Below are 25237 nucleotides of genomic sequence, written 5' to 3' on the forward strand. Positions count from 1 at the left end.
CTAATTCAGCTGATACATTGTCTCATTTTATGGGCAGAAAAACTGAGATATAGAGAAGGTAAATGCTCCTCTAAGGTCATATGATTTAAAAAAAATTATGCATTACTGGTAAGAATTAGAATGTTCTGTTTTACTGACTTCTATCTGTCTTGAATTTTTTGATGGCCCTTGACACTTTATCATGTCATAATTCTATATGTTGTATGGTATATATGTTTATATGTGGGTTACAGATGTTGCTGTTGTGATCTTAAGATTCACCATGGGAAAAGATTTACATTGATCATTTGAATCACGTTACTTGCACAGTTCAGTGACATTGCATATATACTCATTCTTGTTCAATGACCAATGACAACAAGTTTCTCCTCCGCTCCAAACGAAACTCTGTACCCATTAGGTAATAATTCCCCAGTACCTTGCTTCTTCAATTCCTAGCAGTGACTCATGGGTGTTATTTTCTGGCATAAAAAAATATTTATAAGCAGTGAAAAATGTAACTATATGCAAAGGGGAAAGGATTCAGTAAGGAGAAAAAAATTGTAACTAGTCCTTCAGTACTGTGAACTCTGTGAGTGTGCTGTGTATATCTTTAAAAGTCTCTCCACCTTTCAGCCCGCCTCCTCGGTGTTTACCCCTGGAATTTTCTGTCTCCAAGTTTCCTCTGCCTCAGAGAGCAGCTAATAAGGCAAATTCCTTTGTAGTTTCAGAAGCAGGCTTGTTGCCATGGAGTCCACAATGCCACTGGAGTAGACTAGTAAAAGGTAACCACTAAAGATCCTGTCCATAGATAGGCTGTGGTTCTTCTTCTGGAAAAGCCTGACTGGTAGGATTCCTTTAAGGGCTCAGCCCCAAAGTGTTTTATGTCATCACTTCAGCTACTTGAAAACTGAAGCTACAGGAGACCTCTGAAAGAGAACCTACTGGGCTCAAAGGCTTCCCACCAATGGCCAATCCTAGAGGTACTACTGTTATTAATGGGACTTTCCACAGCCCCAAGACTCAGTACAGCAAATGGCAAAGCACTGACGGTGTGAAAAACGGAATCCCAAAAGAAGCCCAGGTAAGAAGCTATCTCCTACATCCTTAATCTGCATGGTCCAAATATTTCCATATTTCTTAGCAGCATCATTTAAGGTAGTCTTTACTCAAAGTTTCTCTTAGGGGATGTTTTATTGTCTTGACTCAGCCAATCAGCTAATATTTGTTATGTGTGTCTGCTACAAAGCTTAGAGGTGGCTATACGGGAATTTCTTGTGTAGACAAAAGAAGATGTAGACAGAGTCACGAGGTCTCAGATTCTATAAAATAAAGAGTTTGTAAACTTTTCATTTCCTATCAAGCATTTGGGGGGGGGTCAAGATTGTAAAAGATCAAACTCTTTGAGCTACCAAGCAACTTGCTACACTCACAAATGCTTCAGAAAAAGAGAGAGAGAGAAGTGATGGTAAATCTTGCTGAGATCATGGGGTAGATAATGCTTGTCCCTGATGCATATGAAATGCCTTTCTGGTTGAAAAAAAAATTTTTTTTTGGTGTTTAACAGAGTATTGTCATAGCCACAGCCTGATTAGAGACTGGGGTCTCTCTTTGGAATCAGACTCCTTCCCTCCAGTATCCCTTTCTAAAAACCACTTCTGGAAGTGGCGCTTAGGGTGTTCTGCACACTGAAAGCAAAGCAGGGTCTGTAAAACAGACTTTCCAGTTATTTCCATTTCATATTTTTCCCTCTTTGGGGCCTCTGCTCTTATAAAATATTTGAGGGTATGTAATAGGGAAGAGAGACTCAAACAACTATTCAAATTAGCGTCTCAAATCTGTGGGGTTCTTGAAGCATTTGTGCATGTCACATACCTTGCCAAGACTTTCTGGTCTGAGTCACACGGTGAGCTAACCTGCCTTAAGGACAAGCTTGAATAGACAGATAGGCAATCTCACTGTGGGGGAATTGGCAGAGCTGTGTGTAAAACCCCATGGAATCCTCCCCTTGTGAGCCAGCCCCTGCTTGAGGAAAATGTTAGGTTGTGCCAAACACCTAGAACAGAGAGGTCTGGCTGGGGACAGGCCTCCATACTCTGAATCAAATTTGCATGCCCACTTGGGAGGTGCAAGGGGCACTCAGGATACTGGCTTGTGTGGTAAATGGTATGGCCCCTAAGTGTATCCATCTTTTATCCAAAGACATTTGGAAGCACCTACCAGAAATCTTAGGCTGAAGCAGAATGAAGAGAAAGGGCATTAGAAAACTCACGGGACTGTACATCCTCCGCTCAGATCATTGCTAAGATGCCCCTTGTCCCTGAAGTACCTGTTTCACTAGACACTCTTTACCCCCTAGATTTTTCTGATTCTTGGGTACCTTATTTGACCATAGATGCCTTCAAAACAAGTTTTTCTTTTTTTTACTTATCTTGATTTCATAACCATATTCTAGTGTTTGAAACTGAAAGAGTAAATAAAAAACACAGACATTCCTATTTAAGAGTAAGGTCCCTCCTGTACATGATTGTAACTGTACAAGTCCGTAACATACTTAGTCATGGAAGCTTCTGGAAGTGCATACATAATGTCACTACTGTGGACTTTCCTGACAGCTCTTTCTGAGAAGATCCTGTTTGCTAAGATATATTTAGATGTTTCTAAGTTGAAATTGGCTTTCACTAAGGCGCTCAGTTATGTCTTAATAAATATTTCCCTGAAATAATAAACTCTGCTGAGTTCATAACAGAATGAAGTAAAAAGGACCTATGTTCTCCTTCTAAAGTGTGAATGAAGTTGTCTTTATTATCATGATCCTCAGGCAAAAGTTCTACCTCATGGGCCTCTTAACAAGCTATGTCTTGACCAACAGTCTTGCCTGTTGGCAAAAGCAATCCATGGGAGCTTGTAGATGTTTGAGGTCAGTGGTCTTTCAAATGCTTTGCCGGACTTAGGTCTTTCGGGACAGTGCCTCAAACCCTACCCGTTCTAATGAAGATCTCTTTAGCTTTTCTTCTGCTTCTTTGTACACACACAGACATACAGTTGCCACTTTCACATACAGGCTACTCTGTAGTATTCTATTGGTAAACAATTTCCCAGCATAGCAAGCAAAAGATAAACACTGTTAGGCAGGAACTTGGGAATGTCCTCCACTTTCTTCCAGTGTAGCTTGCTGTGAACTCTGTGATTCCAGTATGTAGGCTTAGTAGCCCAACCTCACAACTGAACAGGAGCCAGAACTTTTCCACTTGGAAAACATCTAGAGTTTCTTTCTGGAGCTTTTCTGAGCCTTAATCCTATTGCCTTTCTTTTCTTGTTAAGCCCCATATGACCCAGGGATGAACTGAAATGGGCTTTCACCACTGATTAAGTCCATTCTTTGCTCACTTCTAATATGGCTCCTGTGTTGTTATGCTTGCTAGAATGCTATTGTCCAAGACAACTGAGCCTCCCTCCCCACGAGCATATCCATGTGAAGCTTGGTTGGCTTTCAATACCCTTAAATTTTATGAACTCTTTCCTGGACAGTTGCAAAGTTTTCCAATTTTGCCTTTGGCTTCTATCTGTTACCAAGTCTCACCATCAAGATGACTGAAAGTGGTCAATATTATCCTTTGCAAGCTTGGATAATTCATTGCTTCAAAAGTTTGTTCTTCAATATAAACTGTTCTTCATTCTTAATCTCATCCTTTATTAAAAAAAATTCATGGCATAGACATAATGCAGGCAAGTGCTTGTGACTCCAGCTGTGAGAACAGAGATAAATGATATAGAATCTCTGCGAAATGAGACTTAATGGAAGATGCTTGGGTTAGCTGTACTCATGACCTCAAAAGGTATTTAGGGAGACCAGCCTCACTCCAGCTTCCTTTCTGGTGATGTGATCTCTTCCTTTCCCATATATTCCCACAATTAAGATATCATATCAGAAGATCCTCATAAGATCTGAGCCAATACTGGCATCCTGTATTGTTACTTGAACATCCTATATTGTTACTTTCATAATTTTTTATCTTGATAAAATTATATTATTTCAGACATTTTGTTTTATAGTCGAAACCTTATCAAAATGGAAATTTGTTGCAAACTAGTTGTTCATAATTATTACCAGACCTGTGACTGTGGCAGTAGCTCAGTAGTTGGATGATAGGTTGTTAGAGAGTTCGAAGGAGCAGACTAGAGATATCTCTGACTCTGCAGCCAGTGTAGTAGACCATTCCATGAGATATTGAAAGACAAGGATACTAGGGAACTAATCTCAGATGGCAATAAGGAACCTATCAGAAATTAGAGGAAAGGACTCCATCCCAGAAGCAAAGGGAAGATAAATAGTCTGTGCTTTCTAGCTGGAGGAACGGGACAGGTACAGTATAAAAGCTATTGGAAGGATCAGGGGACTGCCAACACCATCTCAGGAAAAAAATGCATAAGCACTGAGCTATGTAGACCATGCTTGAGATTTAGATAATTGTAATCTCGTCACCACAGAAGACTGGATTATCCTATTAAGTGATGTACACAAACCTTACCCACTGAATTTAGCAAAGAAGAAAACAAATATATCAAATCCCATATCATTTCCATAAATTTTCATAGAGCAGAATCATGACAATATCACCAATTTTTAACAATATAAAAATTTAAAACTTTACACAGTATCCTAAAATACAGTGAAAACTTAAAATTTGCAATGTAAATGAAGGGATGGACTGTAGAGATGGCTCAGTGGATAAGAGCACTTGCTTTTTGTCAGGGGACCAGGGTTCAAGTCTCAGCACCCACATGGTGGCTCACAATCCCCCATAACTCTGTCTGCAGGAGATCTGGCACCCTCTTCTGACCTTCACAATCACAATGCACATGTGCTATTCACTTATATACATAGAAACAAAACACTCATATAAAGAAAATAAAAATAAATAAATCATTAAAATATATTAATTGAAGGGAGAAAGCCCTTACAATAGCGCCAAGATTTAAAAAAAAAAAACACATAGGAAAAGATTCAAAATTAAAGTACAAAATAATTTAGAGGTAATGATAACATACTACTGAGAGCCATAAAAAAACAAGAATAAGAAGAAATCCTATAATATTGATAGAAATATCAAGATGAAAATTTTCCAATTTTGTCTATTGTCATCTATAAATTTTATGTGAATATAATATCTTTTAAGCCAGAAAAATAACTTTAAAATTATATGGAAAAATAATAAAGGAAAATAAATAGAAAAACATTATTTGAAAGGATAAAATAATGAGGGATAATTAGTACTATGTTATACATGAAATAATTAGAGCCTTTTATATGAACAAAAGAATATACAGATTATAAAAATCATACATAAAATAGAGGATATTATATATTTTAAAAATAGTATTTACATAGAGAAAGCTATTGTAATTATAGCGTAAATTTCAAGATCCAAGCTGGGCAGTAGATGCGGATGCCTTTAATCCCAGCACTCAGGAAGCAGAAGCAGGAGGATCTCTGTGAGTTCAGTGCCAGCCTGGCCTACAGAGCTAGTTCTAAGATATCCAGAGCTATATATGAGACCTTGTCTCGAAAAACAAAACTGACTAAAAATATTCAAGATCCACAAAAGGAGAGGCTAAAAACTTATCAGCATAAAAACCAAGCATTTCTTTTGAATGACAAAACCAAAATTACATATTAAAAAAAAGACAATACTATAAAATCATCAAAAGCCATATTATAGGCCAGGAAAATGTTTACAATTCACAAAATTAAATGAAAAAAATCTATGGGGACATTTAGAACCAAATATTGAAAATTCCACAGAAAAAATATATATTTTTTAAAAGGTGAGAGGGAGCTCACTGACTCTGGACTGACAGTGAAGGGACCAGCATAAAACCAAACTAGGTCCTCTGAATGTGGGTGACAGTTGTATAGCTGGGGCAGACTGGGGCCACTGGCAGTGCGACCAGGATTTATTCCTAGTTGAACTGGCTTTTTGGAGTCCATTCTCTGTGGAGGGATACCTTGCTCAATGTAGATATAGTGGTGAGGGCCTTGGTCCTGCCTCAAAGTGATGTGCTAGGCCTTATAGACTCCCCATGAGAAGCCTTATCCTTTCTCTCTGGGGAGTGGATGGGTGGATGGGGTGGGGGAAAGATAGGGGAGCAGGAAAAGGGGGGAGAATGGGAACTGGGACTGGTATGTAAAGTGAGGAAAGATTGTTTTTAAAAAACAAATTTCAATTGAAAAAAGGTGAGACGGGAATGGAGGAGGGATTGCCATAGAATCACAAAGAAATAAAGACCCGCTTTCTTAGCTTCGTCTGTGAAGTGAGAAATCAGGCTGGAATGCAGTTTGAAGATCTCCTCATGTAGATCAGGACAACACCAGTGGGAAAACTAACAAAATTTTCAGTCACTGCTTGGTGTCAGTCATTTAACATAATAGCGATATTGCTAAACTGATCTTTATTTTCATTTTTGCATAGATAAGAAAACTCAGGTGCTAAGAGCATAAGTGACTTCTCAAGGCCACAAACAGCTAGAGAAAAAACTGTGCCATGAGTCATTCACCCGGAAGGACTTGGGCTCCCGCTGTAAGCTCAGAATCCAGCAACACCCTGCTGTCCTTCCTACTGCACACCATTCTGTAGTTGAAAGTGTCGAAATTAACCATGAAAATAATAATTATAATACTCCCCAGCATGCACTGAGCTCTTTCAAAGCGCCAGGCACTCTGTCTTACTTACAGCCACTATTTCACTGCGTTCTACTTGACTTGCTTCCGCAGTGAGGAAACAAAAAGCTTAATCAAAGTCACCTGCTTATAATAATCAAAACAAAGTTTGGAAATAAGGTTTGCTCAATCCTCGATCACAAGGCTTTGTTCCTTAATTTACACTGCCTCTCTAAACGCATTTCGCTCCCCCATTGCAAAGAGGCCCACGGCATCCAACATTAAAGGATAGTGTTAGTAGGGGTTGTAGGTATTATGGGTTGATTTGTCCTTCCTCTTTGGTTCCTAATAAAAATGTCAGGTCTTTTCCACAAGTAACTGCACACTCACGCATTAGAGTTTTGCCTATACAACACTGTCTAACCACAGACACACCAAGGCAGTGAACTACTCAACTCCATGCTTAGCTTTAAATAATTCTGAGTTGAAAAACATAGATGCCTTCGTGACCTTGAATCATGTAGACACAGATTTAAGCCTATAGGGAGCCCTAGAGCTAAGTTGCCTGGTACTTTAGAATGGCAGTCACTTTCAGAAGCTCACAATATGCAATCTTTTCTAGAAAGGACTGGTGTCTGCAAATAATAGGAGGCACAGTAAGTGAATGGCGAGTGTGGATTTTTTATGGCATTTCCCGTTGAGAGATAGAATCTCATGCTCTTCCCCTGGAATCTAGATTTGGCCTAATGGCTTACATAGCTAATACAGAATGACTAAGGGGCAACCTGGGACTCCTGAGACTCAGCTCAAGAAGTCTTCAAGAGAGAACCCAGTCTTAAGAGAATAGTAGCTCTTAGAACTTAGATAGCATTCTTATGAGGAACCCAAGTAGAAAAGGTAAAGCCCAAGGAGTAAGAAGAAATTGTCTGTGCTGTGTATCTTCTTAGCCGAGATGACTCACTAACTTGCTCACCATGTGAGTGAGCAAGCTTCATGGGGGCTCCACTCTCCTGGGGGCCTGTCCATTTCAATTCATTCTTGTGTCCCATCTGAGCTCTGTCAAATGGCACGTTTCCAAATGGTGGCTGTTTTAAATGTTGTAAAGTTTTATGAATCAGCAATAGGAAATGGACATGTAAGCATTCTATTTCTTTAAAAATGCATAGAGAAGTCATGCTTTCATAATCCATTTTCCACACTTACACATTGAGGAGTTTGTTTTGAACACCCATTACTCTCCAGTTTTGGCTTTGATGCCTTTTCTCAGGTTGTAAGCAAACATTTGCCTTATTTTGTTCGGTTTTATTTTGTTTGGTATGAAGGTTCATGTGCTTAACTCTGAAACTAGAGATGTACCTAGCTACAAAATCCTAATACAGCAACTCAAATATTTTCCACACAAAATCCAAAATGAACCTGGGAAGGCAACAAATGGTCTGTTCATCTTCACATTCTTGGGCTGTTGTATTCACATCTGGTCCAGGAATGCACAAGCTGGAATTCTTGTCATTGTCTCTTTACACCACTAAACATCCTTAGTAAATTCATTTCTCTTTCTGCCTATAGTGAAGCCCAATAATATCTATTAAAATTACCCATCAACCCTTTCCCTTCTACTGCTACTGTAGGAGTGTCTGGTATAGTAGGAGCTTGGTAAATTTCAGACATAAACTCTGAATTCCTCATCCAGTGGAAACTTAGCAATCTTCACATGGTTTGGTTTACCAGAAGTATTTGTCACAACTATTCACTTCCCCCTTACTATTGTCTGAATGTTGGCTGAGAGTTTCTTCCAAGAGTTCACATGTTAAAGCCTTGGTACTCGGTATGGTGGCACCACGGATTTTCGAAAGCTAAGCCTAATGAAAAGCGATTAGATAACAGAGACTGCCCGTGGAAATAACAAAGGTAGTTCTTGCGAGAGCCTGCATTAGCCCTCATGAGAGGAGGTCACAAGAGGGCATCCAGTCCCTAAGGAAAATCTCTTTGTCTATAAGTGATCTTCCACGAAGTAATAGAGTCAAGGGAACCCTTGCCAGGGTCAGCACTCTGCTGCTTGGAGACTCAGCCTCCAAGACTGTCAGTGAAATAAATCTCTCTGTAGATACTCAACTTCAGGTTTGCAAAAAGTAATGAAAAAATGACCGGTACCCTTCTTTCTTAAGACATGCCTGCTCTTGATTTTCCTCCTTTGTCAGGAACTATTCCTTTCTAGGGTCTGTTCTTGTTTCTTGCTCATGTCTCTAACCTGTAAACAATGGCAACCCAAGGCTCAACTCTTGCACCTTTTCTATTTTTCCAGTCACACCATTGGCTCTTCATAGTGCTATCTGTCTTTCATGACGGTCCGATCTTGCTTCTTCACTATACCTACACTACGTATTTGTGGGTCTCATTCTTCCTCGGGGATCATTGGTCACTGTTCCATGAGGGTGGAGGGAGCCGAAATGGGGAACCAGGATCAGACGTCTCTGGATATGATGGTAATAACCCTCTGGAGAGATGACTTCAGTAAGGTAACACAACTTTATTCCATAGTCTAGGAAATATGTAGGAGTGGGAAGCATGAGGATAAACCCTAATTTGTATTAAGTGTGTTGCGCTCCTTTCATATAACTGTAACAGTGTACTGTATCAAAATGGCTGGAGCATTAACCTAATTATCATGTGGGGAACAGGGAAAACGCATTTGCAGGAGCTATGTTAAGTGTCATCCTTGAGATAAGTCAGGCATCCAGGCCTAGAGATATCCTAAGGTTAGTTAGGGATCAGAAAGCTTCTGCTGGGGGAATAAAGTCCTCCATGTTGCTGAGCTTGGAGAGAGCTGCCAGGCCAGGATAGACTGCAACTTATGATCAGCAGAGCTTCCGAACAGGACCTCCAAACAGGTATTTGCAAACAATTATTAGGTGCGCACACATACACACACACACACACACACACACACACACGCACACACACACACACGCACACACACACACGACACCCAATTTAATCTCTGTCCCTCTGTCCTTAGATGACCAAAAAGTTCTTAAACTTAACTTATAAGCAAGAGAGTTCCTTATACTCCTCTCTCCATTGCTCACATCTGTTCTGGTTATGGCCTTCTCTTCTCAATTAAAAAAACTATCTTTTTTGTGATCAAAAACTTAGGTATCACTCATAATATTTCCTCTTTCATATTCAATTCCGGCCTTCTCTCTCTCCCTCCCTCCCCCACCCCCCCCCTGTGTGTGTGTGTGTGTGTGTGTGTGTGTGTGTGTGTGTGTGTGAATGAGTGAATCCTCTGGAACCTGTGAGTTGCCTGACATACTAGAATCAAATTCAGATCCTCTGCAGGAACAGTAAACACTCTTGGCTCATTAGGACTGAATTTAAAAAAATTATCTCTTCTGTGTGATACATAGAATTTATTGCAACTGTCAACGTTTACAGCCTGCTATCATGCTATAACCATTGTGGGAGAACACGGTGACTAATAAGAATCTTCTTCACCTGGGTGTGGTAGCCCACACCTATAACCTGGCACATAGGAGATGGAGATCTGAGAATCAGAACCAGCCCGACTGTGAGAATCTGTCAGAGAGAGAAAGATAGAGAGCAAAGGAAGGTAGGAGGGAAAAGGGGAGGGAAGATGAAGGGAAGGAGGAAGGGGGAGGGAAGGAGAGAAAGAAGGAAAGATACTATCTTTATAAAAATCCCTTGTCACTAGATTGTTTTGGACGGCCGGGAACCAGACATTTTTGTGGGGGATACAAACAGTACTTGTGCTGTATTCCAAGCCTGGGGGCAGAATCAAGCTTTTAAAAGTAGGACGTGCTGAAGATAGAAATGAAATGTAGCTCATTTGTGTCAATATGAATCTTACCACCTCTTAGAAGAAAAGAAAATCTGCCTGGATTAGGAAAAAACTGGTTAATTCCCTCAGACACGTGGACTTGTCATCAGGTACCAATAAACCCTCCATTCCTCAGAATCTGGCGTCTAAGAAAAGTCAGTTTGATCGACTTTGCCATCACTGACTTCATACAAAAATATAATTTTCTAAAATTTAACTAATAAACTTTTACATTGTCCTACAGTTAAGAACTTTGCATAATACTAATTTATTCAGTCTTCAAATATCCAAACAAGATTTAAGTGTTCTTGTGTTCATTTTACAGATGAGAAAATGGAGTCTTAGTCAACTAACTGGCTAAACATCTCATTACATGTATAAGCTAGCCCTGCATCTGTATTTTTGTGACTATACCAAAGCCTTTTACTACAGAATTTCATTACAAGTATTTGCAAACTTACAGAATGTTTTTAAAAACGATACAAGAATTGCTCAGAAAGCTATCATTTACATTCTACAACTGATATTTTGTTATATTCTGTTGTAAATCTATGCATTTATCTATCCCTCTGTTCATTCGTAAATTCATACATATTGTGCATTTTAGAGAAGTTGTATAGGCATTATACTTTGTCCCCAAACTACTGAGCATGTGAGCCATGAACCAGAATTTAATATTTGTCAATAATTCTTTGTATTTGAGGTAAAATTTACAATGAAACACACATATATAAAGTATATCTTTCTATGACCTTTGATCTGCACTGTTTTCAGATTAATTTTACTAGATAGATTTTCCTAAGACCATGTGACTTTGGAAGCTTTTCAACTTCTTAACATAGAAGAATTTAATCGCTAACATGAGAACCAATACACAGATTAGCATCTATATAGATTAAAGGTAGCCCAGATAAAGGAAGGGTTCACTTGCTGGTTTTCAACCAGAAAAACGTCCCTGTTGTTGAGCCATAATTCCAATGGGATCAAGAGCTACTTTCATTTTTGTCTGTAGCAAAAAAGAGCAAACAAATGGTAAGCATATATAAAAATGCTATAATAAAACTCATTACTTTGTATCATTTTTAAGAACTATTAAAAATTAAAATTGTAAAAATATAACTGTCAGAAGTAAATAAATTTCTTTTTTTCTCAAAAAAGAAAAGAAAAACTACATGTAAAACCTTCCATTTCTGCCTTAGAATGTGAAGGAGTAGAACCTAGAAGGACATCATCTTGCTAAAAAACTCAGTTTAATGCTGAAAAGTAATTCCCAAAGGCAACTCAGGCATGAAACAGGGAAGGTGGAAATCTACTGGGTCCACAAAGTTAAACTCCTTTTAGCTTTGATGTAATTATAGCCCTTAATCAACTGATTCAACCAACAAATGAAGACAGAGATACAGTGATAAACAGGTAGATGCCTCTCCCGGCTCTCACACCCTTAGGAGTCCCCAGGAGTCAGAAAAAGTGGAGCACTCTTTCAAATACCATGACTCACGATTATTTCTGCGGGGAGTACTTTGGAAATTCTGGAGTAAATATTACATTGGCATTAGAACTAGGAAGTTCTCTGGCAATTGTAGAATAAAGAACTTGAAGACTCGAGATGGAAAAAAACGTCCACCAAGATGATGAAAGCAGTTGTCCAGAGGTAAAGGGACCCACATCTCTCCTGAAGCTCTCATTTCTCTCTTGGAATCATTCCACCAATTGCTACATGCCTTTATCTTCTTGGCTCATCATTCAAGCCCTTGGTCAATTGTTTCATGGTTGATGAAACATTCCCTCCCTCTTCTAGACAATGTTACAACATCTTTCTCCAAAGTCGCACAGTAACCTCAACGATTCTCTATTACCTGTGACTCTTCCCACCTGGATTCAGGCTGAGCATTAAGCAACTAGTGCCTATTAAGCTTGTTGAATTTAAAATACAATTAAAAGGTGGAGGAGAACAGGAGGGATCAGGAAGGTCATATTGGGGAAGGTACGAAAGGGAGAGTAAGGAAATAGATATCCTGATAGAGGAAACCATTTTTGGGTTAGCGAGAAAACTGACATGAGAAAAATTCCCAGGAATCCACAGGGATGATGTCAGCTAAGAATCTAAGCAGTAGTGGAGAGGGTGCCTTAAGTGTCCTTCCCCTGTAATCAGATTGATGACTATTTTAATTGTCATCATACAACCTTCATCCAGTAACTCATGGAGGCAGATACAGAGATCCATAGCTACGCATTGTGCCGAGCTCACAGAGCCCAGTTGGAGAGAGGAAAAAGTGATAATTTGCGCAAAGAAGTTAAGACCATAATGGGAAAACCCACAAAAACAACTGACCTGAGCTAGAGGGAGCTACAGACAAAAATGAAAGTAGCTCTTGATCCCATTGGAATTATGGCTCAACAACAGGGACGTTTTTCTGGTTGAAAACCAGCAAGTGAACCCTTCCTTTATCTGGGCTACCTTTATCTATATAGATGCTAATCTGTGTATTGGTTCAGTCTTTAGAAAGTTTCCATCAGTAGTAACTAAACCAGGTATCTTTTTTTTTTAATTTATTTATTTATTACGGATTTCTGCCTCCTCCCCGCAACCGCCTCCCATTTCCCTCCCCCTCCCCCGATCAAGTCATCCTCCCTCATCTGCTCAAAGAGCAATCAGGGTTCCCTGCCCTGTGGGAAGCCCAAGGACCGCCCACCTCTATCCAGGTCTCCTAAGGTGAGCATCCAAACTGCCTAGGCTCCCCCAAAGCCAGTACGTGCAGTAGGATCAAAAACCCTCTGCGATTGTTCTTGAGTTCTCAGTAGGACATTGGGCTTATAATGCATGTTCCTAGAGAAGCTAAGTAAGAAGGTGAACCCAAAGACAAACACATAGGCATCCTCATGAATATTAACCTTCATCAGGCGATGAAAGGAGACAGAGACAGAGGAGCACGGGACAGAAATCTCAAGGTCCAAATCAGGAGCAGAAGGAGACGGAGCATGAGCAAGGAACTCAGGAAGGCGAGGGGTGCACCCACACACTGAGACAATGGGGATGTTCTATCGGGAACTCACCAAGGCCAGCTGGCCTGGGTCTGAAAAAGCATGGGATAAATCCGGACTGGCTGAACATAAACCAGGTATCTTAAAGCACAGAGTGAATACTACCAGGAAAATGTTGTGTCCATGAGGCTTTATCAAACATGACTGTTTGCAAAAGGAATCAGATGACATAATCTGAACAGAAGCAGCTCTCTCTCCCTCTCTTGTTCTCTGTCTCTCTCTCCAGATTCTCTATTGCCTGCTTAGGTTTTGTTGTATTTTTTCTCTTTTTTCTATTAGATTTAACTTTAACTTATTCTACTTTTCCCAGTGACAGAGACAGAGAGACAGAGACAGATATATGATGCTTTTATTTTGAAAAAAAATTAGATTTACAAAAGAGACACAAAGACAGACTGAAAATTCCTGGAACTCTTTTTCACTCAGCTTATCCTAGTATCTTACAACATCATGATACCTCTGTAATTATTACAAAATTAATATTTGCAAACTGTGGTGAACTATAGAGTTTATTTAGATTCCATCTATTTTTTCCTATAATTTTTGTCCCCATTATATAATCCAGGATTCTGCATCGGATTTTGTTTTGTTTTACTTTAAATAGCATTTGTTCAAATTTTTATTTTCTACCTGTTTATTTCTAGTTCATAGAGGGGAAATCTGGAAGCAATTGGTGAAGGGGAAATGGTAAACAGAATATATCATATTAAAAAAATCTATTTTCAATAAAAATTAATGTATGCAACAATTTTGTTTCTGTTTACTGGTAATAAACAGGTAGAAAATAAAGTGTATAGCAACCCTGTTAATTCTTACTGACTAGTTAGTCTGAGTCACAAGAATGAATAAAGTGTTTTAAATGGTTTTTATCTGTAAAATACGTGATGCAACGGTATTGTATAAATACATTCATTACTTGGTAGCCATGGGGTATTGTTTCCAGGACCAATCAAAAAGAGCAAACTCTACTGATATTCAAGTCTCTTTACTGATAATATGTAAAATGCTATGAAAATTTATATAGCCAATTACTTAAGATCACTTTAGACTAATCATTATGCATGATCAACATGAATTACAGAGTTGTAAATGCTTCTCACAGTTTATTGTTTAGAGGACAGTGACAACGAATAATAGCTGTGCATGTTCAGTTCAGGTGCACTTTTAAAAAATATTTTTTTAATCTAATGCTAGTTGGATATGGAATGGACATAAGATAAGGGAAGACAGAGAGGCAGCTACTCATCTTCCAAATTTCCCAGACAACTTAAGGGAGTTCGAGTTTTAAGCAATGCCATTTAAGATGCACTTAAGGCTTTGCCAAGTAAGGTAGAACTGGACGCGTTCGCCTACCTCACACCATCCCATTGCTACGGTTCTCAGTGTTGTGTCCCTCATAGGCCTTCAGCAACATCAGCTTCACATTTGATGGTATTTTAGAAGAGAAAAGTAGTTGGCTTGGAATCAGTCAGCTCTTCAGCTATTTGAAGTGGAGGATTCTGTTGAAGAAAGGACTATTCTGAACCTACCTGGCATTGGGCGTGACTGATAGTTAAAATGCTAGCGGCAAGTAATTTATTTTTGGAAGTTGGAACAAAGTACTCATTCCCAGTCTAAGTCACTGAAATGAGTACATCCATGTGCAGATGACTAACGTCAGTTCTGCCTCTCTCACTAAGGACTGGGTACTGATGAATGGAATGCAATCAGCTGTAAGTAATGGAGAACTCAAAGAGGGATAGAATTCTTTTAAATGACCTTTATTATTCTTGCATATTGAGAAGTCTCAGGTGGTAGATTCCATGACTCAACAGGCTCATAGAAAGTTGTAGGGGTTCCCATCTCTCCATCTCTTATCCTCTACGCATATTCAGCTTCTGATGGCCTCAGTCTGCAACTTGCTAGCTCTAACAGTAGCCAAGGGGCCCAAGACAGTTTCAAGGAGAGCCTGAAAATGTAGAGCATGGGATAAGTGTGTTATCACTTGCTACCTGTTATAAATATGCTACCTGCAACATGATTTTAAAAATAATTCTCACCAAAATATTTGAGATACTAGTCTAAAGCTTGATACTAGTCAATACCTTTGATCTAAGGATAATATTGACTTTAGTGAATTTAGCAGTTTCCTTTTCTTTAATATTTTCTAATTATTTAAGAAGAATTGTATACATTACCTGTTAAACGTTTGGTTGAATTTACCACTGACATCATCTGGGTTTGGTCATTTTAGAAGTTGTAAATCAGTAATTTAGTGTTTTTCCTTGTTATGAGTCTGTTCAGATTTTCCGTATGAATCCGATTTTGTATCAAAGGCTTCCTTATAATGTATTCATTTCTTAAATACTCTATTGTGTTAACATACAGCTACCTATATCACCTCAGACTAGGTCTCTCCACACAGTCAGCAGTAATGTCTCCTGTTCCTTCCTGACTTTGGTAATTTGATTATTCTCATGATCAGTCATCATTTTTTTTTCTTTTTAAAGACAGGCTTTCTCTGTGTAGCCTTGACTGTCTGGGCACTCACTCTGTAGACTGGGGAATTCACAGAGATCTACTTGCCTCTGCCCCCATCCCCAAGTGCTAGGATTAAAGGCTTATGTCATTAGAAGAAGCAAATACTCTATTGCCAGTTTAGGTTTTGTTGTATTTTTTTCTCTTTTTTCTATTAGATTTAACTTTAACTTATTCTACTTTTCCCAGTGACAGATTATCAATCTGAGATCTTTGTTTTCTGACGTAGGCACCACAGCTATTTCACATGAAACACTGCTTAGATATATCCAATAAGTTTGGTTGTATCCTTCACATTTATTGATCTCAAAATGTTTTCTAACTTTGTTTGATTTCTTCAATGACCCATTCCAGTTTTGGAATGTGTTGTTTTATTTCTGCATATTTGTAAGCTTCCCATTCTTTTCTGTTACTTGTTTTTAATTCATTGCAGTTGGAGAAAACACTGCATGATTCCAATTATTTTAAATTTATTGGGGGCTTGTTTTACACCTAGTTTGTACACGTTCTTGAGAAAACTGTCTATTTTTCTGTTTGGGGGAGAAGAATCCTATAGCTGTCTGCTCTTTCATCTAGTAACAAGAGCAGAATACCGTCGTTTCTACTATAATTGTAGAATTTTCTCTTCCTCCACTTCTGTCAGGTTTTGTTTCACGGATTTGTGAATTTCTTAGCCATGCATATGTTTGTCATTGCTACATTTCCTAGTGGATTGCCATCTTACCAATCCAAAATGATTCTTTACAACAAAACCAAATGCCTATTTCTAAGTTCAATTTAGCTCTGAGGTCGCCGGCTGCTGCCCCACAGCTTTCTGATGGAGGTGGCTCTCACGCCACAGTGCTCCACTCTGCCAGCTGATTTGCAACTGTGAATTTGTGTTTCCATAGCGGGATTTCACACTGCTTTTGTTCAGCTTGACACTCTGTCACCTGATGCAACTGCTTCCTCTATTCCCTTTTCCTAAGTGACAAGAATCATTAGGTTTACTCAGGGCCGTGAGTTGCCCAGGGTCAGATCAACCGCCTGAGTCCAGGTTGGTGTTCCAGGACCAGAATACATGCATATCTGTGTTGCCTGTGCGGCTACTCAATGTTATGGTGACATCCAGGTCAGAATTGCAGCTGATGGCCGTGTCAGCTAGGGCCTGTGCTGATCCGAATGGCTTGCACTGCCATCTGGGACAGTGAGGGCATTCAGCCCCAGGTGCTGCCAAGGACTATGTCTGGAGCTATGTTGAAGTCTAAGTCTCATATTGCCACCAAAGGTCACATAGAAGCCCAGGGCTGGTGGGGGAGGGGGCGACCTGCAGCCTTGGTGGTATCGAGCGCCAGAATCATCCTTACCTAAGTGGCCATTGCTTCTACCCAGAACCAGAATGTCCGGGCCCAAGGTGCTACCGAGGGCTATGTCTGGGTCTATAGTCCAGTTGCAGCTGAGGTCTGTGTTGATGTCTTTGGCCCATGTCACCTCAGGAGGCCTTAAGAACCATGTGGGATGAAGTCAAGAGGGTCCTGCTGAGTCAGTTCTAACTTTGCTTGGTCCTGGAAAAGTTGGCCTTACCTCTCCCTGGACATCGCAGCAAGAGAGCCGCCCCCACACACACTCAGGAGAGAAGCCTCCACCCCTCATCATAGGCAAGGGAGAACCTACCCTGAGGGCATAGACTTAAAGGAGGTGACTCCACCCCCTCAGCTGAGGAGGGTGGCCCCAGTAGCATGAATTGACAAGTTCAGCTCCCACCTAGGCCCACAGCCTGGCCTCAGGTTGGCCCACCCTAGCATCTACCCCATCTAGGACCTGCTGAAGCTCATTGAAGTTACTTGTCCTATGGAACAATACCTACAGGATCTCCAAGACTTGGAATGCCAACAGGATATTCCAGATGAGTTCAGTGAGGATCCAGTGAGGACAGTGGACCAGACCAGTGACTCATTGCAATGAATATTTGCTAGTAAAGCTGATGGGGTGAAGGGTAAACTATTTGAAAAAGTGATGCCTCCAATGCCACCAGGACAAATAAAGAGGTGCTGGAGAGGCAGAAAAGAAAGAGAAGCAGAATTATTATTAATTTTTTTTGGTGTTGTTTCTGTTGGTGGTGGCTTTGTTTTGTTTTGGGTTGTTCTTGATTTTGTTTGCTTGCTTGCTTGCTTTGTTTTGTATTCTTTTGTGGAGGGTGCACTACAGGGTTGAGGGGAGGATATGTGGGATCAGGAAGGTGAGCAGAATTGGGATGCGTGATGTGAAACTCCATAGATAATCAATAAAGAAATTAAATTAAAAAATAGAATTATTAGGTTTATGTCTGCAAGGTTTGTTGTTGTTCTGTTTGTTTTGCTTTGCTTTTTGAGTGTCTTGTATCTAGTCTAACTCTAATGCTTCTTTTTTCATTAAATGATCGATCCAATGTAATATTTTTATTATTTAATGGGTCTCCTTATATTCTTGAGTTTTCTTAGTAGTTTCTTTGGTGCTTAACATAAACATTCAAGGCTACCAACGTAGCCCTGTTCTTTTGAACAGGTTAGAGCAAAGGATACAAGCTAGATGATGCATGTGCATCATTAAAATAATCATGCATGTATATAAGTACAGACATATGAACAGGGCAAGAAAGGGAGACAGATGTGCTACTTCTATTAACACCCATTGCCCATTTCCTTCTCCACTCATCGGTTCCTGTGGGTTCTTGCTGCCACCGTGCATCATTCGCCTACTCTAATGTAGTCTTTTATATCTAAATCCTTTATTTCATATGTGTCTAATGACAGCTTCAATAATAAGCTTAAACATCCTGTATTGCATAATGTCTTTTAAACTAATTTACTAGAAGAAGAAACCAAAAACGTACATGTTACATTTTCATAATTATATAATGATATTTCCTTTGTTCTTAGGAGTAGAGATGTTTGAAGTGCTGTTTGAGACTTTTTTCTTTTTCATTTATTTCTTCTCTCAAATACAATATATTCCAACCACAGCTTCCCTTCCCTTCACTCTTCCCGGTCTCTCCCACCTCCCCAAGGCCAAAGAATTTCCTTTGGGTTCTTTTCTCATAAGAAGCTTTCTTCTATTCATAAATTCTCCCAGTTATGGATTCTCTTGCAATATTTTTATTTTGCAATTACTTTTCAAATATGCTTTTTCCAATCCACATTTCCTAATCTTTCTATGTTTTGAATATGGTGACTTCTGGACACCATCATGTCTGCTAAAGGAAAGTGTCCACTTCACTGTGGTCACTAAGATGTGATGAATTACATTTTTGGTCTTCATCTTTATCACCCACATTTTTACTATCATGTTTATGTAAGCAGATCTATTTGCTTTATAATTTAGGCTAGATAGAAATTGTAAAGGGAGGTTTCTCTGTCCTGTCTCATCCCACAGCTGCTCTTAAATAATCACTCAGAGTCCTTATCTTAAGTATAGAACGTTTCACAGATAGTTCAAGATTACTACTAACTATCTCTTACATTTAAATTAACCCATTTCTATTAATCTCCGTATTACCACGTGGCCATGGCTTTACTGGGTTTTTTGGTGTCTTGTTTCTTGGGCTTGCATCTCTCTCTCGAGTCCACCCTTCTTTCTCCCTGTATTCTGTTTGGTTTTGCTGTCTAGCTTTATTCTTCCTGGCTATGGGTCAAATTAGTTTTATTTTTTAACCAGTGAGAGCAATACGTATTCACAGCACATGGAAGGATCATCCCACAACATCTAAATGTGAGTTCAATATATCATCAAAATTGGGAGAGTTTTCGGCCAATATTCTTTTAATATTTTACTAGTCATTTCCTATCTCTTCTCTTTCCTCTCAGATTAGGTAAATGTTTCTGTCTTAAGTGATATCTCACATTTTTCCAGATGCTGCCATCATTTCCCCTTATTTTTCTTTACCTTTGTGGGTCTTGGGCTTTGGCTTGTATAAATCCTCAGTTAACATTTTCTGACTCTTTTGACTTTCAATTTTAATATGATGAGTCTACATGCTAATTTTCTATTGCAGTTATTGTTGAGAACTGGTTTCAACAAAATCACCTGATACCAGGGTAGGGGCATGGGAACTGGAGAAATTATATGAAGGAATATGAAGATGCATAAAAATAATAAAAGAGAAAACATAAGACAGTATCAGGAGGGTATTTCAGGAATCACTCAGACCCTGAAATCACCCACGTTTATTTTTCTGCAGCTTTTATACCCAATGTAAACTGGGGGAGAAGGTAACAAAAGGCTTCATTAGCATGATACACAAGATTAACTCACAGGGCCAATTCTGAGACCTCCCATCATCGGCATTCTGTTGCCAAGGTAGTGAGATGCCCAAATTACATACACTGAGTCACATACCTGAAAGACAGCCCTTCCCCAGGTGACCTCATAGTTACAAAAAAAAAAAAAAAGAGCAGAAGTACATTTGCACCTTTTGACCACCTGTCAGGATGGCACCAAACTATCTTAACTTCAAAAGCGGCCAGGCAGCCACCTCCTGAGTTAGAAGGTACAATTATGCCCATTGGTCTCTCAAACTCTCTGACAGTGGTGAATGTACCTGCATTTCTTGGCCTCCACAAGTTATTACACATCTTTCTGAGAGAGTTTCCCTTGTAACCATCACTAGCCTTGAACTCATGGTCCTTCAGTTTCAGTCTCCCTGGTTCTGGATTACAGGTCACCATGCCCAGTTGTTCCAATATCTTATACCTATTTCCTGACTGAGTCTTTTTATTTGGGGAAACACTGTCATCATGCTTTTTTATTTCTTTCAACATGTCTTCTTTTAACATTTTGAACACAGTTGTGATATGTATATTTTTATGGCGACATTTGCTTTTTCTTTCTGACTTTGTTTTGTTTGGGGGGATTGGTTCTAAATAACTGTCTGAAATCACTTGCTTTTCCCCCCAAAGAGCTTTATTTTTTCTTCTAAGATGCATTGACATCTTTGCTAAGTCTAACATCTGGGTTAACCCCATGGACAGTTTCTCTTGCCAGGTCTTCCTTACTTACTCTTTGTATAGGTTATGTTTTCCTATTTCTTTACTGAGCTCACGGGTTTTTTTTTTACTAAATGAACTTTAAAATAATATATTCTCATACTTCTGCATAAAAATCATCCCCTCACCCAGAGTTTGTGTGTACGTGGTATCTTTGTGTGTGTGTTTGTATGCGTGTGTTTGTGTGTCTTTGTGTGTGTGTGTGTGTGTGTGTATGCCTTGTGCATCTTTGTGTTTGCTTGCTTTATTAGCTTCACGAAGCTACTTCCGTAACACCGCTATTCTCAGAACACGAAGCTCTACCACTGCCCATATCTTCCTTCTCATCTGCATTGGAGCGACAGAAGTTAAAACAGGCTTCTCCTAGCGTCGTCTTTACTAAATCACTCTGGTGAGCTACAATTCTCAATGGGTATCAATATCAACTGCTAGTCTCCATACTTCCAGGGAAATTAGTTTATTGACTAATATCCCCACAAGGCATAAGCTGCCCTATCACCTGACTCGATCAAAACCACGACTTTCTCAAGGTTATGTTTTTGAAGTCAACCTTTGAGGTTTGGTCTGATCCTGAAAGGGCCTGTTTTAGCTGTGCACTTGCCTGTTTCTCTCTGGAAGATTGACTCATGCCGGCAGTTCAATCTGTAATTTTTGGAGTCACGGGTCTCTTCTACACTGTTTACTACTGAAGCTTCATTTTTTTTTTCAGGAGTATATCATCACCCCGAATTCTCCTATTCTCCATTCCCAATAAATTCAAGTATTTAAAGTATGACAATTTTATGTTTTTATGGTCAAACTCTCCTCCTCAGCAAAGTTAACAAGTCATTGTTTCAGAACCAGCTGTGGAACAGTTCCTGTGTCTCTAGCTTTAAGGTGGCACAGTAATCTTTGGATATCTTGGTTTTTCTCTTCTTCCATGGAAATCTTGGGGCTGCTATACTCCCAGCCAACCTTAGTGTACACTCCACCCTAAAAGTGTGTACCCAATGAAGAAAGACAACTTCTTATCTCTTAGGCACATTGCATGGAATTTGGCCTTTGTACAGCAGCACCGGAGCAAGATAAGAATGTTGACAGATAGTCATCTCATCCCTGCTCAGAACTGGAGTAGGGAAAGGGAAACTCAGTCTTTATAGCCACACCTGCTCAGAGGGAAACTTTCTCATGTTGAGTGGTAGAGTGAAGAAGATAAGAAGGGAGTAGGCTATGGTTTATTATTAGAGATTTTCGCTGGTCTTTGAAGCTATTCCATAGATTATCTTGAATAAATATTACATCTTTTCAATGTCCTTTCAATTTCCAAAGGCTTTGTAAATTCAAATTTTAATGTTTACTTTTACCAATTATACTATTTTAATTGTTCGAGGAATCTATAGCATTCCAATAATACTATTATGAAAATGGATACACACATACACACACACACACACACACACACACACACACAAAACTAGCTTCTATATTGAAAGCAGAAAATATTTTGACAAAGTTTTGTATTCCATGTCATTCACAGTGGTTCATTTTTCTTCTCAGAACTCACTCAGATGCTATAATATAAACAGATGACTCCTGTGTTCTCTCTAAAGAAAAGCTTCAGTGACAACATTCTGTCACAGTGTGCAAAGCTGCATGCATACCACTGTAAGGAGAACAGTGAGCTTCCCCTTGTCTCTAGCCCTCTGGGATTTCATTGGCATTTTACCACCTCAAAGGGGATCTCCTGGCTAGACTTCCTGCCCTGGTAGAGTAAATATGGTCTGAAACTTTCCCTTGTTCCTCATTGTCAAATCCATTCTCCTTCTTAAGGCCTGACAGAGGAGCAAAATGAACTGTGTGTGTTCCAAGGGTTGCCTCATCTTGAATGTAACTTTTCTTGCACATGGTGGGAGAGTCTACAGAATTCACTTGATTTTAGATCATGTGTGTGTGTGTGTGTGTGTGTGTGTGTGTGTGTGTGTCTGCAGAGCACTGAAGAGCAATCACAGGGCCTTGTGCATGCTAAGCATTGATATCAGCCAAGGCAAATTTTGTTTTTTCATCGTCCCCAAATATTTCTCTCAGCATCTCCTATTCTTACACTCTTATCTATCATCTCCCTCCAGGAGATAACATGAGAGCTATTGTGACATCTAATAGGTGATTGTGCTATGACAGGTCATTTGCAGATATTATTTAAGTTCCAAAACAAACATTATTTGCCTCATTTTTTTTTTATCAGAGACACTTGAAAACCAGAGAAATCAAAAGATTTATACAAGGTCACACAATTAGTAAATAAAAGGACTCAGATTTGAAGCCAGGCAATCTGACTTATATTGCTGCCTTCTCTACCATTCTTTTCCACTACCCTTCAGTGTTGGACTGTAGTTCAGCTTTCTTCAGGAAGCCACTTCTGATCATTCAGTAAAGTATGATCCCCTTGGAGCCATCCTTGTGACATTTACATGTTTCATTATATTATAATTTGTACCTGTCACACCCATATACTGCTGTGTTATTGCACTGTAGAAGAAATGCTGTGTTTACTGATTTCATATCTCCTTTTGTGTTGTCCGAGTATATGCAAAATTGCTATCAACAGTGTTGCCAACATCAATGGAAAAGAAATCATCTGTAGAGGTGGATCCTCCTATGATATTGCAACATCCTGTATATTCCAAATTTGATCAAAGTTCAGATAGAAAACAACCCCTGGAACATCACCATATATGAAGAGTCATTCTGAGGAACATGGCTCAGGATATAACAATAGTATATTCAGGAAAACAAACTCATTAGGAAAGACATTATTGCTAGTCTATTTGAATACAGAAAAGATCTCATATTTGCAAACCATTATTCAATTGTAGATTTGAAAATGTTTCCTGAGCTAGACAGACAGCTCAACAATAAGAGCATTTGATGCTCTTGCAGAAGACCTGGTCTCGGTTCCTAGAAACTACATGACAGCTCCCAAGCATCTGCTACTCCAGCTTCAGAAAAGCCAATGACCTTTTCTGGCTTCTGGTATCATGAGACATGCATGGCGGTGTGCATACATTCATGCAAGCAAAACACATAAAATAATTGAACAAATTTTTTAAAATAGAGCCATCTTGAAAGAAAAAAGAAAACCACTTTCTAAGAGGTTTGACTGACTTTAGTTTCATTTGTTAAGAAAGTATTTGTGTATTTCCAGTGGAATGATATAATAATGAAACTATTGGTATCTAAACTATTTATCCATTATTTCATTGAGCAAATAACAATAAAGCTAGTGTGAACAAGTCAATATTACAAGAATTGAAATAGTTTGATGCCACGTCTCTCCACTGTGACATTAAGTCCTAAAATGTGTTTGTTTGCCTCACAGACACATATAAACTCAGTTTTATCTATAAACCATATAAGTACAAAGATGAAATGGTATTTCCAGCTGAAATAGCATAATATGATTTACCTAGAAAGATTCTGTTAACTCTTTTTGATTTTGATTTTTGTTTGTTTTTACTTTTAATAGAAACATACAAATGATTGGCAGTCTTCAGGGTTAGTGTTTCACAGGAAATACTAAACATGAATTGCTACCTCACAATAACATAAAGGGCTGGTTATTCTTAGATGTACTTAGAAGACTTGAGTAAGGCAATGAGTCTAAATTCATGATTAAGAAGTAATTAATGGAGCTGCATTTTGGAATCTTAAAATCATCCCATTTATTACTCATAACTTTTCACCAAATCATTTGTTGAGATTGTTTTCTTATATTAACTATATTGTTATGGATTGTAAATCAAATTTATGCTTCTCTTTATCCTTATTGATGATCAAATCCCAAAATTTTTAAAGTAATTTGTTACTTTTAAATGTGTTCTTTAAATTTTAAAGATCAAAAGTTGACAAATAAAGCTAACATAATATGTTTTTAATGAAAAATTGTTAATCTTGGATTTTCTTTGGTATTTTCAGCAAAATAGGAAGCCACGTTTTTCTGATAAGCCCATCTTTGAGTCCTACCCGGAACCACCACTTTATGTCTTGGTTTTGACTTACATGGGATATGGAATTGGAACCTTATTTGGCTATCTCAGAGACTTTATGAGAAGCTGGGGAATAGAAAAATGCAACGCAGCTGTAGAGCGAGAAGAACAAAAAGTACGTATGTTTGCCCCCCTGGATCTGCATCATTGTCTACCTTTCCCCAAAACAGTGACTCGG

General features: G+C 39.0%; 1 protein-coding gene across 1 annotated transcript in view; it reads left to right on the forward strand.

Moving 5' to 3' along the window:
- The first annotated feature begins 746 nt into the window (after positions 1-746).
- The window catches only part of Sptlc3 (serine palmitoyltransferase long chain base subunit 3), a 120539-nt gene continuing 96048 nt past the window's right edge, over positions 747-25237 (forward strand). The window contains exons 1-2 of the mRNA XM_075963839.1: positions 747-1063; positions 24989-25174. Of these exons, the coding sequence (XP_075819954.1) occupies positions 947-1063; positions 24989-25174 (303 nt within the window). The 5' untranslated portion in view covers positions 747-946. The remainder of the gene's footprint in view (positions 1064-24988; positions 25175-25237) is intronic.

The sequence above is a fragment of the Microtus pennsylvanicus genome, chromosome 2 (genome assembly GCF_037038515.1).
Source record: "Microtus pennsylvanicus isolate mMicPen1 chromosome 2, mMicPen1.hap1, whole genome shotgun sequence".
Classification (NCBI taxonomy): Eukaryota; Metazoa; Chordata; class Mammalia; order Rodentia; family Cricetidae; genus Microtus; species Microtus pennsylvanicus.